The following is a 16,046-nucleotide window of genomic DNA, read 5'->3' as shown; positions in this document are numbered from 1 at the left end:
TGTTAATTAAAGCATCATACAGTATCTAAATGGACTTTTTTTTTTTTCTCATCTTTTTTTTTTTTATAAAGAATTAAGGCTATGTAGATGTCACAATAAAATAATCTCAGGTAAAACGCACCCTATCTGTTAGATATGAAAGAAAGGTTTAACAATAAATAAATGATTTATGCTGTCAATAACATTATGGAACTGTATAAAACTATATTTATGCAGCTTTAAACATAAAAAAAAACCATACTAGTGGCATGAATATATACAACACAGGTCATGACATACGTTTAAATTATCATAGCCAGCAGTGTTCTTTTTTTAAATGGGGACACTATAATAAATAGAAATGTTAAATATTTACAATAATAGCATATGTGGAATCAGTAGATGAACACATAAAATCTTCACACACAGAGGAAAAAAAAAAATGATGCCTTATACAAAAATCCCTCCCACCCCCTCCCCAATTTTCATTGACTAAACAAGGGGAATACACAATCTTCCCCACAGAACCAATGAATACAAATAAAACTGTATGCATGCTGAGGTGATATGTTGACTGAGACATTCAAAGATGTAGATCTCTGTTTGGTTCCCATTGATAAATCAAGACCTCTAATGACAGAGGGATCTTATTTTAGTTCAATGCAAGAACATTGGTAGCAAGCTGTTGTTTCTTGTTTGTGTTTTTTTTTGTTTTTTTGTTTTTTTGTGCTAAAATGCTTGGATTGTCTTTTTGGTTTGAGCTTGTTCTTCGTGGTGGTTCTGTGCCACCAAGGGGGAGAGGACACTTGCAGGGAAGCAGGCACACACCAGAAACCTTCCTGGGGTACCACCAGCAGGATTTTGGAGCAGAGGGGGTGGCCAAGAGAGTCTGGCCCAAACCAAGCTGCTTTTAGGGTGCCCCAGGGGTGGCTGAGCTGTCACCAGCCCCACGGGGCACATGCCACCCTCACTGTACCATCACCAAAATCTTTGCTGCTGCAGCCCTGGCCTGATCCCAGCTCTTCCCACTGAAACCAAATGAAAATTTCACTACAGAGCTTTGCTAAAACAGGGCAGGATCAAGGCCATGGCTTCAAGCAAAGACCTGGTGATCACAGAGACACCTTTTCAACTCAGCTGTCCCCTCTTGCCTCCTACGTGGTGTCTATTTAAAGCAGTGCCTCCAAGTTCTGCGGGTGGATCCCTGCATTAAACCCTGAATGTAGCTATTAGGAGCCGTGCTCACTTAGCAGGAACTGAAATCTGAGTTGGAAATTGTAGCCAAATTCCAACACCCTCCTCTCCTGTTTATGCAGCTCCTTCCCACCATGCAGCAAGCCGTACCTTGGTTCACTGGGTACGTTCTGTCTCTGCTGAACTGCCTTCCTGCCCCCACAGCTTTCCTCCCAAACTTTCTAAATGAGAAGGCTCCAATCCCTGCTGTGATTCCCACTTTCTAAGAAAAACTCCCTTTATTTTTTTTTTTTTTTCCTCTAGAGGAAGCTGAGAGCTCACCCTCCTGTCCCTGTGGGTGCTGCAGCCTCCACTTCCAGTACAATATCTGGGAATATATAGGATTGCAGAGCTGCAACCTGAGAATAACAATTGCATAGGGGGGTAGGAGAGATATGGCCAAACACCTCATCCACACTTGAAACTGCTTAAAGACAATAAGCTCTTGACACTCTTCACCTTTACTAACTCGTTCTGTGGAGATTGGTCGTCGTTACCTGCACAAGAATTAAAAATCCCAAATCAATCCCCTCTCCTTGTCTTTGGCATTTGGATAAACCAAGCTAGAGGGGCAGGTTAGAGTGGGGCTCCACATCCCAGCAAACCACACCATGCTGCTAAGGAGAGGCAGGCTTCTGATGGGCCTTCAATGCAGCCCTAATAGGAACTAAGTACATGGGGATTTATAGGGTCCTTTGCTGTCTGAGCCCATACCTGCCCCTTTAGGCTTGGGCTGTAAGGGTGGAAGACCTGTATCACTGAGGGGGCAGATGGAAGCAGAGAATATGCACAGGGATTTCAGAGGTCCATGAGAATATTTTTGGGGGCCCTCCACCCTGTGCAAGTCTTAACAGTCACATTGCCTTGTCTGGAAGCTGATTACTTGCCTTTGAAGTGACTGGGCATGGTTCTGTGATCAGCAAGTGTCAAGTTATGCAGTTGTTAAAAACTAACAGGGGGCACTTCAAACCAGGCAGCATCACCAGGTGGGAACAATGGCTCAGAAGTTACTTCAGAGAAAAGTGGTGGAGCTCCAGACCACACGGTTCCTGTGCCAGACACGGGGCAGCTACTTCATTAGAGAGCTTCACACAGAGAGCCCTGAGCTCTGGCGTTCCCAGCCACAGGCAGAAACCAAATCCCCCTGGAATTCAGCCATCTGCTGCAAGGCTGTGCCCTAAACCTTTGGAGGTGCTAAGCCACAAGCAGCCACACGCAGCCTGGCAGAGCCCGCTCGGAACCTTCTCCCCTGCCAAGGAGACCAAAGGGGAAAAAAAACAACAAAACAAACCCCAAAACAAAAAATAACCAACAAAAAAAAAAAAAAAAAAAAAAACCCAACCCAACAAGATCCTCAATTTCAGATGACGTCCACATCATTAAAAAAAAAAAAAAGGGGGGGAAGAATTTATCTGGAGACATTTTGCCACCCGAGTGCCGCGTTTGCTGGATCGATAACCCGTTGCCACTGCTCTCCCTTTGCTACTATATACACACTGATGCCGAGGTCCATAGATATCTTGCAATGCCCTGTGCTTGACCTCTGAATGGGAAATGCTTTGGAATGTCCATAGAGGGGAGGATGGAACTCGGGGGAGGAGGTTTCAGGGGAAGGAAGGAAGGAAGGAAGGAAGGAGGGGGGAGCTGGTGCCTTTTTTCACCTCCTGACGTCGGAGAAGTCGGACAGTTCATCTGCCCGGTCCAGGCTGCCGTGGGCCCCCTTGGGGCTGTGGCCCCCAGCTTTGGCCCGGGTGTTGGAGTGGCCCTTGGCCCCTCTCTCTGCCTTGGCTGCTCGTGAGCTCTCCCTGTGCTCGGGCTCAGCCTGGGCCACCATGTCCCCACGGCCAGCAGCAGCCCTGCTGCCATCCCCCACCTTCCTGTCGGCGTCCCCGTGCACGGCCGAGCTGCAGAAGCTCAGGATGGAGCAGAGGCTGCCCCAGTTCTGCTCACACTGGGCCTGGACACTCCTGGTGATGGCCTTTTTCACCTCCTCGCCGCAGGTGAGCAGGATGTTCACTAGGTCAACGTAAGGCCTGGAGGGAAAGGGAGCAGGGAGAGCAAAGTCAGAAACATTCCCAGTGACAAATCTGCCTCACCCTCCCTGGGCACAGCAAATCCAGTTGGTGGCACCCCCTGACTCAGCAGCAATTCTGCCCACGTTAATTATGGAAAATCCCATATTCTAATCAGCCATTTAGCTGCAGGAAATGCACAGTGGAATCCTGTCAAAGCCTCTCTGGATTGATCCTGCTTGCTCTCCCCCTGGAGATACTCTGGGAGAACTGGAATGTTCAGCAGAGGAACAGATGAGGTCCTGCTTGGCAAGTGGAAGAGCTCTGTCTCACACCTTCTGCCTCCCTCTCCTTCCATACCCTCCCATCTTTATGACTCAGGACACAAGGTAAAGGACACTTGCTCCTGTGCAGAGCCACCAGCTTCACCAGCCATGCCCTGCCTCTGGCTGAATGGCAGGCACAGAGCATTCACCAGCCTCAGGCTGCAAGAGGGAGGCATTTTCTCACCTCTGTCAAAGCAACACATACTCAGCTAGAGATTCTCTGGCTTTCCTCATCATCTCTGCAGCACTGGGTGCTGATCTCCAGCACAGGCAAGATCCTATCAGGACCCAGGATCTGCCTGAACAGAGCTCAGACAAATGGAATCCACTTTGGTGGCACTTTTTCTTCCCACACCAAGTTCTGTTTCTTCATTTCCTTACAGAGCTTTCAACATCCACCTTTTCCCAGCCCTGGCTCAATCCCCTCTGTGCTTCCCCACCTACCCCAAGGCAGCAGCAGCTCGAGCACAGGCACTTGGGCTTCTCAGCCACAGGTCACCAAGTGCAGCAATTTTAAAATAGTTGTGGTCACAAGTTTTGTGGGTCAATATTGATGTTGTCTATTGACACAACTGCTCAGCTGCTGCTTGCAGGCCCAGAAGGACGTGCTTAAAAATCTTCCACGGCAGGAACCATCCACAGCACAAGTGGAAAGCTGCCCAGGGTCAGCAGGGGTGGGTGGTGGGGGTGCACGTTCTGGGCACCCCATCCATCACCTCTGTGCCTGTGGACAAGCCTAAATCTCTTCTCATTAACTTAAGACAGAAGAGATGAGGAAAACCAACAGACTATGATCACTGTCTGACTTTACCCAACTGCTTAAACTCATTGTGAATCGCTAATCTTGGAGAGCCACCTATTCCCCTATCTCAAAATATTTCCCATGGTTGGATTGTTCCTGCTGCTCAGGAAAAAAAAAAAAAAAAAAAAAAAAGTTACTTGGAATGCAGCAGGGACCAATGTGCCAAGGGCTGTCACCACTTCCACCATAGCAAATCAGCCTGACCCCCACAGCTGACTCAGGAGGAGGCATCACTGCCCAGCCACGTTCCCAACACTCATCAGGAGAGAACAGAACAGCACAGAGAACAAGCCTGAGAGCTGCCACTTGCTTCTCTGCTCTCAGGTTTTTGTTTTAAATATGAAGTAGGAGATAAGAGAGAGCTTGAGCATGCTGCATACAAAGTGTATCCAGCAAAAGGATATAAACCTCCCTGCCTGAGTTTGTGAAATTGGGCATAGCCTTTGCAGAAATCTTTGGAAGAAAAAAGGTCGCTGGTATGACTAAAAAGTGGCTCAGCTGCCAAATATTTCAGGTATTCAGAGCCTGCCAGAGCCCTGTGGATTAATACTGGCCCATTTCTCCTTGCCTGTTTTACTTTCTGCATTTCAGCCTGCCTGACCAGAGTACCTGAACTGAGCACAAGGCTGCAAGTCAGCAGACGTGATTTTATTTCCAGCTCTGCCACACTTGCCTATTGATCTCGAACAAGTTCCTTGGTTCAAGAGCTTCAGAGATGGCCTCTAAATTTAGGGGAGGGGAGGAGGCTGGCTGGTTCTATTTGGGGAGTCCCACATAGGAGAGCTGAGCTCCCGCTCCGGGAGATGCTGGAGTGTAGGAAGCGCTAAATGAGATGATGCAAATTATAGGTGTTCAGCTGAATGACCCTCTCTTCTCCAACCAACAACCCCCCACAGTTCAGCTCCCCAGAAATAAGCAGCTGCCTCTGAGCATTCCTGCTTGAGCCTGTTCATAAAATAAGGATAACTCACTCCTCCTCGGACAGGCTTTTGGCTCGCACGCTTCTTTTCATCCCCAAATGATGGGGGGTGTTAATTGGTGCCAAGTACCCAATTTATAGCTGCTGACACAGCCCAGGCAGTGCCCAGAGAGGTGCTGCTGGGCAGGATGGAGCCCTGCTGCCCTTCTCCCTCAGCCAGCAGGATGCTGGGCACAGCAGCTCTGCCCCCAGCCATGCCTTTGATCCCAGCCTCAGGAATGTCCAGGGAAAGGGCCTTGCTTTCAGGCCACCAGCTTGAGCAAAGCACAGCACAGGATTTATGGGAGTAAACTGGCATTGAAGCATCTCTGTGCAACTGCAGCTGAAATATTAGTGGGGGTGGTTTTCAGCATGAAGGGAATCAGAGCACGGCTGCTTTGGGTAGTGAGGAAAATAAAATGCAAGGCTAAAATTCCCAAAGAAGTGATTCTGTAAAAAAAAAGAAAAAAATAAAAATCTGTCTGTCATGACTGCTGGGATTTGGAGTTTCTGTGCTAATATTAAGGCACAGAGGCGTGGTAGGAAGATGCTCTAAGCTTAAGCCTGATGCCAGGCTGTGGCTCAGCCTCCTTGTTTCAGCAGTGAGATGTTCACCTGCAAGAAAAACAGGCTCTGATTTTTGCATTTGTGCACAAAGAGTCAGTGCAAACAGCTTGTGCTTGGTTTGTTGCTGTCATGTAGCAGCTTTGATCAATTCCAAGCAGGATTTGTGCCTGCCATTCCTTGGAGGACAGCTGTGCTCCCAGTCAGAGGAATGAAGTCCTCCAAAATCTGACTCGTGGCTTCATTTTGTACAACCTTATGTTTCATTAAAAACCATCTGAAATTAATAAAGAGTAAGATGAATGGGAGATTACCTGGGGGACTGCAGCTCTTTCAGGGACAATTAACTACAAGAGATTTCAAAGTATGTACTTAAAGAAGAAATTATCATCTTGCTGACAACTTTGCATAAACCTTCTTCCCCCTTCTCTAGTTGTCACCTCTAACAGAATACTGGGGTCAAAATGATGCCTTTGAGCTTAGAAATAAAACAAAAAAAAAAAAAATTGAGATGCCTCTGGAAATGGCAGACACTGATGGTGTATTTGCCAGAGCACCAAGGGGACTGGCAGATCCAACTCAGCTCATTTCACCTCCTTCCACAGTCACATCTCAGCCCTGGTGCACAAACCTCAAGGGGCCCTGCAGAGAAAGCTTTACCTGGGTGCTGTACATGGGAAAACAAGAGGTGCTTAAGGCCAGAAGGAGGTGAAACAGCTCCTGGGCAGATGCACAGCCCACTGGCACTCCTGGAAGGAGCTCCCACGCTCTGACTGCACCAGCACAGAGGCACTTACTCATGCTGCAGCAGGTCTTTGAAGTGAATCATCTCCACAATGACCTGGACGTTCTCCTTGGCAGCAGAGCAGAGGTCATGCTTCAGGTAGCACTCCCGCTGTAACTGGAACACCATCTCTTTAATGGCAGGGCACTTACGGCTGATGCAGCTGAATTTATGCCTCAAGGCATGAGCCTTACACTTCAGAGCGTCTTTAATGAAGGATTTTCCCTGAGAAGGAAAGAAATGGAGTAGGTCTGTATTTTTGTCCATTAAGCACAGCAGCTGATTTATGCCCAGCCAGCTGCTTCTCTGCAGGACAATGTCAGGGGTTATTACAGTGCTGAGGATATCACTTAATGGCTTTTCCCTTCTTCTCTGTTTCTCTGCCCTAAAAGACCCTGCCAAATTACCCAGCTTTGCTATCACAGTGGACCTGAAACATCCAAGGCTTCCTCACTGCTACTTTGAGGGAAAGAGTAATTCAGTGCTGGAGTTACTGGATTAATTTGCTTCCAGGGTGGCAGAACAACAGGTCCACATAAAGGAGAGTGCATCCTGCCATGGCTGAGCTCCTCAGGACCACAAGCAGATACCCATTCAGTAAACACATGGTGGCTTTTTTTTTTTTTTAAATTTTAAAATTAGTTTACAAACTCAGAGACATGCATGCACTATCTGTATGCACCTGCCCTATTCCTCAGCTATCAGTATTTTCTTCCTCAGAGAGGGACTCAAATCAGCACTAATAATAACAATCATCATAATCCTATAGTGTCTTCATGTCTGGTGCAAGAAATTCTAAGTGAGATTAAGAAAATCACCAAGAAGCTAAAAAATAAGGTGGAGGAAAGCTGCTTTAGCAGCATCTCTTTAACTACTGTGATTCCTTCACTCAGTTGCTTGGTGGGCATCAAACCTTTCCTCTTTTATTGGACCCTGCAGCTACAGCTCTGCTCAGGCTCAGGCTGAGGAAGCCTCCTGCACTGCCTCCACCTCTTCATCAGCCTCAAATTCTTTCATGCAGGTGCTCCCTGAAGACCAAATCCTTGCTCCCCTTTACCCCAAGAGTGCACTGACCCAGCTCCAAATGATTCCCCCAGACCTGCAAACAGATGTTGTCCCCAAATTGTTTCAAGCCAGAAATGTTTCTTGCTCATCAAAGAGCTGCTCCATCCTTGTTTCCCATCCCAAAGGCCATCCTCACCCTTCCCTTCAGGAACAAACACACAGCACAGTAGGCAAATAGGGATGAAAAAGAGAATTCTTATATAAACCTAAACTGACATCAATTCTCAGGTTTCAGAGCAGAGAAAATGGCCAGTGTTAGTCTTGTCATTAAATGCAGCTTGAAATAACTGGGGATGATACAGAGAGGAGCTGTGAAAAGCCATGTCATAGCAGAGGCTAAAGTCACCTTCATGTTAAATAAAGCTCCAGGGGTTTAAATCTTCTGCTCTGCACTGGAGACAGGCTGTGTTTGATGAGCAGTATCTGGGGATCTGGCATCAATGGCACCATTCCCTGCCTTCCCAACTTCCCTTCCCTACTCCTTTGGTCAACTCTGTTCACTGACAGAAATATTGTGCAAAAATAAAGGAGAGTTTTCTGGAAGCCACGTGGAAATTAAGTTGAAGGCTTTCAGATACCCACAGAAGCAGCAATTCCCATTTTAATGGGTTGCCATTTGTACATCCTTGAGCATTTGAACCTAAATCTCCAGCACTTCAGAGAAAGTGCTGCCTGCTGGGTGATCCCACCACCCCTCTACTTTGTGCCACACTTTTAGCAGTGCCATGTAGCTGGTCAAGTTATTCTGTAATTCAAATTTAGTCAAGTTATTCTGTAAACTGCCTGGTCAGGCCAAGATGCCGCTGGCCCGTCGGAATGTTCCCTTCTCTCCACACTGAAATGGGAGAGGAGGTTTACAAGACATAATAACAGGATGTCTCAATGATGCATAAATGGTCTGGGGAGAAAATGAAGGAGACAAACTTAATACCACATACCATGGAAGTAACGTATTTTAACGTCAGTGCTCAAATCCAGAATTGAGTAGAGCAGCTTTAGGAGGTTGCCTGGGCTGGTTGTGTGCAAGTCTTGAGGGCCAACTTTAGCAACTGCCCCGTTGGGAAATGCTGAGATAATTCTAAATGAGTTGGGAGCCCAAGCTGCTCAGAGTTGGCCTTGAACAAACACGGTGTAGAGGCTTAAGCCACCCAGTGTTTCTTAAAACCATGTTTGGCTCCATAAAGGGCTCTGCTGGAGTTATCCTGGGTACAGTGAGTGGAAAGTGTTATAAATGAATCCAGGGAGCTGCAGCTACAGCCAGCCTGTCTCCTGGGACAGGTTGCACACCGCTGCTTTATTACTGTCCTGAGCTCCTCATTCTGGACCTCCCAACAGAAAAACCCCCAGTGAATTAGTAAATCACAGCAAAAGTAGGCTGGCTCCGGGTACATTTTGTGCAAAGGCGTGTTAGGGAGCTGCAGCACATGCCAAAGGTGTGTTAGGAGCAAGCAGACAGGTAGGACACGTCCCCAAGTTACCTGGGCATCGAATTTTCCAGCGTTGTGCAGGAATGTCATGCAGATCTCGTGTAAACCCCGGATCTCGCAGGAATTGTTCTCAAAGCATTCAAACACTCCACATCCCACATCACCAGCATTTACCAGGCAGTGCTGGATCTCAGCTACAACAAGGATTGGGTAGAGTTAATTTGAAGAGCTCTTCACAAGGAACTGCTGCTGGGTAGGGGAGACAAGAGTTGTTTTGCAACCAACATCAGTTTGGGAGAAAAATGCGTGACAATGGTTAATTGTACCCAAAGCATGCCCATTTTTTGCAGGAATTAGGCCAAAACTTGGGGTGTATTACGTTATGAAAGTGATATCCAACAAGTAAATGCCAAATCCACTATGCTTACGTCAAGCCATTTCACTTGAGAACTATCTCATGCTCTTGAATTCCTCAGTTGCAAAGGACAGGCATGATTTTTGCTCTCTGGCTTGTGCAAAGCCCCCCCCAGCAAATTTAAGTGCCAAAATGAGAAGCCTAGGTCCCAGCCAGACAAAATCTTTCATTTTTGATACTTTGAGCAAGTTTCTGGCCATTTAGCATAACATTTTTTATAGATCAGGTTTTGCTAGGTTTATCAGGATGTCTTGTCAAGTTAATGGCAAAGCTCCCACTGATTAAGTAAAGTCCTTTGCATCAAGAGTTGTATAAAGCTATGTATGCTCAGCTATGCTGAAATCAGTAGAAAATATTTATATTTACATATGTAATACATAAAATAGATGTACTGGAGCTAGCAGTTACATATGTGTTTATTCTGCCCTTTCAGATGTTATGTAATACTGCAAAAAATGCTGTCTAATACTCACTTTCAAAAAAAACAAAAAACCAAACCAACCCCACCAACCCAAAAATGTAATTCTTAACACGATAGCTTCTGGTCCTTTAAAAAAAAAAATTGATGTAGTAGTAGTGCCAGAGGGAAGGTGGTTGCTGAAAAAGCCTGGGGATAAAGTTAAACAGGAGCAGCTTTTAGACCTGAACTGAGGATGCTAAGAATTCCTGTACTCTGTGCCCTGTGGTACCTTTAATTAAAGTTCGCCCTTGGGAGCCAGCCTAATCCCCCTCGAACCGCAGCGTGTTTCAGCCATCCCCAGCCTCCCCCTCTGCCATGCGGTCCATTTGCAAGTCTTTACAGCAACTTTCGGTCTAATTTCCACCCGCTGCAAGGCAGAGAGAGAGGAGCCGCGGATGGAACTGCCGGAGTTCTCACGACCCCCCCGCCACCAGCTCCAACCCAAATCACTGCCGCCGCGCTTTTTTTTTTTTTTTCCCCTTTCCTTTCCCACCTTATAATTTTTTTTCCCTTCTACCTGCCCTGAAGTGCATCTGGGGGTGGGATGCAGGGATTGCCTGGGAAAGCCGCGCACAGCCAGCGGCACCGGGGGGTGGAAGGGGCACTGGAGCGCTTTGTGGAGCGCTGCGGAGCGCGGCGCGCTCGGGGCCGGGAGCGCGGCTCCGCTGCTTGTGTTGGCATCCGGATGCAAACCCTTCTTGCCGGATCACATGTCCTGGCTCCAGCGTGCTGAGAACTGCACAGTGCCGTGATTCACATGTGGCAGTCCCTAATGGGCATTCGTGCATTCCTGCTCGTGTGTGTTTAAACACGTCTCGCAGCACGGAGAGTGTTAAAAAAAAAAAAAAAAAAAAAAAAAAAAAAAAGGGGGGGAAAAAAAAAAGGGGAAAGGGAGAAAAAGGTGGGGGGGGTGGATGAAGGAGGGGGGAAGGGAAGCGTCTGGATCCCGCGCTCTCTCTTTGCACGGCTGGGAAGCGATCCAGCCAAGTGCACGCCCCAGCTCTCTCCTCCTAAGCAGATAATGCCCGGGGGAGGGAGCGCGGGGGGCGGGAGAGGAGGAGAGAAACCCCCGGCCCGTTGCATCATTGCCCGGCTCTCTCCGTTGGAGGCAGAGCCCCGCTCATCCCCCGGCCCTCCCGGGTGCCCCCGGTCCCTCCACCCGCTCCCAAACGCTGCGCCCAGAAACTTTCTGCTGGCCGGGCTCGCAGCATCTCCGCGGGGCTCGGGAGCCGGGCGCGGGGCCGCGCCTGAGCACGGGCAACACGTGCTTGGCAGAGCCGGGCTTTGAAGGTAATTAGGAGCGAGCTCCGATTTCCTGCGGTGATTTACGCCTGACAGTCGGACACCGAAATAAAACGCCGGTCATAACCTCGAGGCGGCTGCAGCAGCAGAAAGCAGCAGCAGCAGCAGCGAGGGGAGGGGGACACGCAGAGGCCACCCCGCTGCCCTCCCGGCCGTACCTGTGTTCTGCAGGGACAGGCGCCCCTTCTGCTGCGGGGTCCTGTCCTGCGGCCCCTCCGGCGGGTGCGTGGCCTCAGTGCCCGCGGCCGCCGGGGCGCTGGCCAGCAGCGTGGCCATCACCAGGGCTAGCAGCAGCAGCGCCGGGGCCACCGCCAGCTTTCCGCCGAGCTCCGCGCACATGGTCGCGCTTTCCCCCCGCCGCCGCCGCCGCGTCCTCCCCCGCGGGGTGCCGCACCCGGGCCCAGCGCGCTGCTCGCCGCGGCCCCGCGAACCGCATGTGCCCGGCGCGGCGGCGAGCGCGGAGTGGCGGCGGCGGCGCCGGAGAGGAGCCTCAAATATCCCCGCCGAGCCCCGGTGTCACTCGCATGAGGGAGCCGAGCAGGTGTCGCTCCGCGCCGCGGCCAATGGCAGCCGCCGCCCCGCTCCGCCCGCCCGCCGGGGGCCGGCCCTGCCCCGCCGGCAGGTTGCGGCCGCCCGCCCCCCGCCCCACCCGCGCTCGGGGGATGGGGGTGCGCCCGCTGGGGAGGGGGGAGGACAGCAGGGAAAAAAAAAAAAAAAAAAAAAGGTGAAAAAGCGGGATTTTGTCAGATTTTTATCAGATTTTGTCAAAGGTCGGTGCTCCCCCCGCCTCGCCACCCCCTCCGAGAGCAACTTCGGGGCGCTCCCGCCGCCGAAGAGCAGCGGGGTGCCCGCGCTGCCCCGAGCCGGCTGCCAGCGCCGGCCGTCCTGCGGCACTGCCGCCTCATGGCAAGACTTGATTTAAAAGAAAAAAAAAAAAAAATCCCTCTCCGAAGCAGCTATTGCAATGACTTTCTTGGAAACCCTCCACTCCCTCTACACCCACCCTGGGATTTTGTACCCTGCTTGCTGCGAGGGGATTTGGTCCAAATACATCACTTGAGGCGGGGGGAAAGTGGTACCCTGGGTGCAGATTCGGATGGGCAAACAGGGAGAACCCCCCTAGACCAGCACCACCATGGGGAGAGCATCACCCTTACAACCCCTCCGGGCAGCTCTGGCTGCTGCCTTTTGTCCGGTAGCTGGAGCGGGGTGAGGGACAGACAGACAGACACACACACACACCACAGGACGAGGTAGGAAAATCCGTAGCAGGTGATGAGAAGTGCCGCGCTGGCTGGGGAGGGGCGAGCGTGTCTCCCCTTGCCCTGCCGTAATGCACATCAGATGTTTCATCAGACCCCGCCGGCCCCATGCAGCCCCCCGGCAGTGCCGTGCCGAGCCGAGCCGAGCCGTGCCGGGGGCGGGGGTCCCGCCGGGGCTGGGGAGGGGGTGCGCAGCCAGGAATGTCTCCAGCTGCTGCTGCCGCCCGCTTCCTCACAGCTGTCAGAATGCACTTGAGGAAATCCACTCACACCTCCCCGAGCAAGGGTCTCCTCGGCGGGACGTGACACCGCGCCGCAGGACCATGGCTCCACGGCTACGCAGCAGCAGGCACGTCCTGACACCCCCCGGCAGCCCCCAGCCCTCCCCGGTTTTGTCTCAGGCCCACGGGGGTTTGTGCGCTGCGGCTGAGCCCTGCGAAGTTTTATTTTAATTCTTTATCCTTCCGGAGGGTTTGACATCGCAACGTCTTTTTTTTTTTTTTTTTTTTTTTTTTTTAAGGTTGAAATTCTTAACGGTGGTGCCAAGCTCGTGTGGAAATTCCCTTTTATCAACACGCTGCTGCTTTCGGAATTGCAACTTGCAGCTTTGCTCTAAGGAGCTGACTGTGCCAGTGCGGATGTCTGCAAAGCCCCCGTGCCCCTGGGTTGGGCTCTGCCCTCTCTGATAGCAGGGCTGTTAAAGGAATAGCTTTTTCTTCTTCATTTGTACCTCACCCGGAGTGCCTGGCCCTTCTTTTGTCCTTGTTCTCTTACTATTTATACTGCTGAAGAGTTTTGCTATTTAATTGCCTTTGCTAGGTCTAACTTAGCTCGAGTGTTCAAAGACCAGGGGCTGAATGAGTTGAACTCGAGCAGGAGAATTTAAGGGATGGCAGTTTTCCTCTGTTGCTCCTAATCAGCAAGTTTGTATTATATTTATATAATATATATTTTTTTCCTGGTGCCTTGGAAGTGTTTCTTGTAATGCCGTTTCCCTGCTGCTTTCAGTCTGATGCCCTCCTGCAGCCATTCCTCATCAATCTTTCTGCCTCTTTTTAAAGTTACAATTTTTGTACGTGCTTTACCCTTTTGACTTTTGAATTCTGTGCAGTCTCCATCCTCCAGACCCCATGTTCCCCCCTCTGGCTGATTTCTCTAGTCAGGTCTCCTAATTTCTCAGAGCATGTCCTTCAAGCCCCACAGCCCTGGCTGTCTTAGTGAGCTGCTCCTCCTTTTCAGCCCATAATGCATTAATTGCTCCAATCAAGGTTATTTTAACATCTTTTCCTTACCAAAACGTGCCTAAAATAGCCCCTCCTCGTGTCACTTTGGGGAAGAAATCTGCCAGCACAGTTGAGCATTTCCCATCTCCTCCTGCTCAGCGTGCAGAGCTGGGCAGCGGGTGGCACTCAGAGCTGGGGGATTTTTCCTGCTCTTTTCTCTCTCTCGATCACTCCTCAGGATGCTCCTGGGATTAGAGGACCTGGTGCCATCCAGCATTTCCTTGGGGAGTCAGGGAGCTGTGGCTGCACTTTGGAGGGTGACCTGTGGATCACGCTCCAGCGATTCAGAGTGTGGTGTGACTCTCTCCCTGGCAGCATGATGGACTGCCAGGTAAATCTATAGAATTACCAATCTCAGTGATTTAGAGGATGGTTTCCAGGACATTTGGGATGCCTGAATCCCAAAGGCATTGAGCTTGCAGCTTTGCTCCAGTGCTGGGAGCTTTTGTGGACACAGGAGCTGGTGTTTGAGCACTAACACTTTGGAGAGCATCACAACTCCTTCCAGAAGTTCTGAACACCTGTTGGCTCTCAGGAATACACTCTGAGCTGCCTTTAGTTAACACACACAGGCTTTTCTTTTTAAGAGTGTTTCACAATTCGATTAAGGCTTCATACGATCAAGCAGTGGCACGAGGGTTTTGCAACTGCCTTGAAATGGGAAGCATTTAATTGTTTGGCGTCCTTAGGGAGATGAGCTGCCCTCATGACTATTAAGAGGGCTGTGTCCCTGCAAGGCCGTTGCAGGCAGGTGAAGGCTGAGGAATGCTGTGCAAGAGGCTCCAACACACAGGCAGAGAGAGAGCACACCCAGTTCTGAAGGACGGAGAGGCCGATGACTTCAAAAGGGAAGAGGATGCTGTGGGGAAGGTGTGCCAAGGTCTGGATTCTGGGCTTTCTATCTGTGACTAAACACATTTCACAGCAGAGTTAGAGTGAGCTGTGCTGTGCAGCCCCAGCAGCGCAGTGGGATTTCATCAGACTTGAGAAAATAAGCAAGACTGGGGAATTTAGTGCTGCCTCTTCTCCTGGATAATTTTCCCACCTCGGGGCTTAGTGCAAGGTGCTGACTTGCAAATGACACATCATTACCAGGCCAGCCCAGAGCTGCAAAGCCCTGCTGGGAACGTGGTCAGGAGATTGGAGGAAGCTGCCTCTTGGACTTGGTTCCTCCTGGTGTGGGACCTGCTCTGGGAACATGTTGATTTAATTCCCACGAGCTGGTTCTCGGATGGTGCGAATAAAGCTGCTGACAGTGACTGAAATGGGATTCGACACTGGAGAACCTGTTAGGCTCAGTAAATGCAGGTCTGTTGGGAGGCTTCAAAGAGTTGTATTTTAAGCCACTTTTCCCCTCTCATCATCGATTTTGAATTTCTGGTAACTAGTTTTTATGAGGAACGAGCAGAGGTTGACGATAAAGTCGCTGAAAATGAAATGTATGAAAAGCCAAAGCTAATTATATTAAAAATGATACAGACATTCTCTTCCTGTTTGCTTGGAGAAATGTTCTCAATGAGTTATGCACCAGGTTTAAAGCTGATGTGGCTTCTTTGATAAAATATGAACTATTGGAAAGATCTATAAGAGTCAGAAACGCTGCTGAATTCTTCAGTATTTAGAGCAGCAGGAAACCACTCTGAGATATTTTTAAAGCAGGTATTTACTCAAGTAATTGGTTACTTTTAATGTGGAATAAGACAACCTGGTGCAGCTCTATTGGACTTGACATAAAAGACAGGTATGTAATTTGTGAGCAAAACAAGGTGGAATGTACACATTGTACCTGGGGAGGTATTTCAAGAAAGACAACTCCTTGAGACAAAAAGCCAAAACAACTGACACGCTGGGTTACATGCCAGAATTGCTTATTCCTCAGTTAATCAGCTGTGTAATGAGTGTCCAGAAACAATCCCTTCTGCCCAGGTAGTTTAAGTTTCAAACTTTGTCAGCTTTGTGGCCGTCATAAAATGGATTACATGGAAGTTGGAGGAAAAACACATGTTTCTGAGAACACTTTGGTTCAAATAATCATAATAATACTAAAAAAAAAAAAAAGGGGGCAGTGCCTGTGCCAACAATTTACTGCAGAATATCTGAACCAGATGCTGTTAAACTATAATTCCAAACAATTTGCCAGAATTATGTATTTACTTTATTCCTAAAGTCAAACT

General features: G+C 49.4%; 1 protein-coding gene across 1 annotated transcript; it reads right to left on the bottom strand.

The window, feature by feature from the left end:
• Positions 1–674: 674 nt before the first annotated feature.
• Positions 675–11,805, bottom strand: STC2 (stanniocalcin 2). Its single transcript, XM_079320239.1, has 4 exons — positions 11,486–11,805; positions 9,202–9,344; positions 6,672–6,883; positions 675–3,245 (listed from the first exon to the last, which is right to left on the bottom strand). The coding sequence occupies exons 1-4, from the start codon at positions 11,664–11,666 to the stop codon at positions 2,870–2,872; spliced, it is 912 nt and encodes a 303-aa protein (XP_079176365.1). The 5' UTR covers positions 11,667–11,805; the 3' UTR covers positions 675–2,869.
• Positions 11,806–16,046: the final 4,241 nt, after the last annotated feature.

Source organism: Erithacus rubecula (genome assembly GCF_903797595.1).
Source record: "Erithacus rubecula genome assembly, chromosome: 16".
Lineage (NCBI taxonomy): Eukaryota > Metazoa > Chordata > Aves > Passeriformes > Muscicapidae > Erithacus > Erithacus rubecula.
The sequence above is the reverse complement of the archived record's forward strand: the minus strand, read 5'-3'. Positions and strand labels throughout refer to the sequence as shown.

Bases quoted from the DNA above. Each gene is read 5' to 3' on its own strand.
- STC2 (XM_079320239.1), bottom strand. From the start codon at position 11,666: ATGTGCGCGGAGCTCGGCGGAAAGCTGGCGGTGGCCCCGGCGCTGCTG. The intron at 9,345-11,485 runs GTACGGCCGGGA...TCCTTGTTGTAG, and splicing joins CCTGTCCCTGCAGAACACAG to CTGAGATCCAGCACTGCCTG. The intron at 6,884-9,201 runs GTAACTTGGGGA...TTTCCTTCTCAG, and splicing joins CTGGAAAATTCGATGCCCAG to GGAAAATCCTTCATTAAAGA.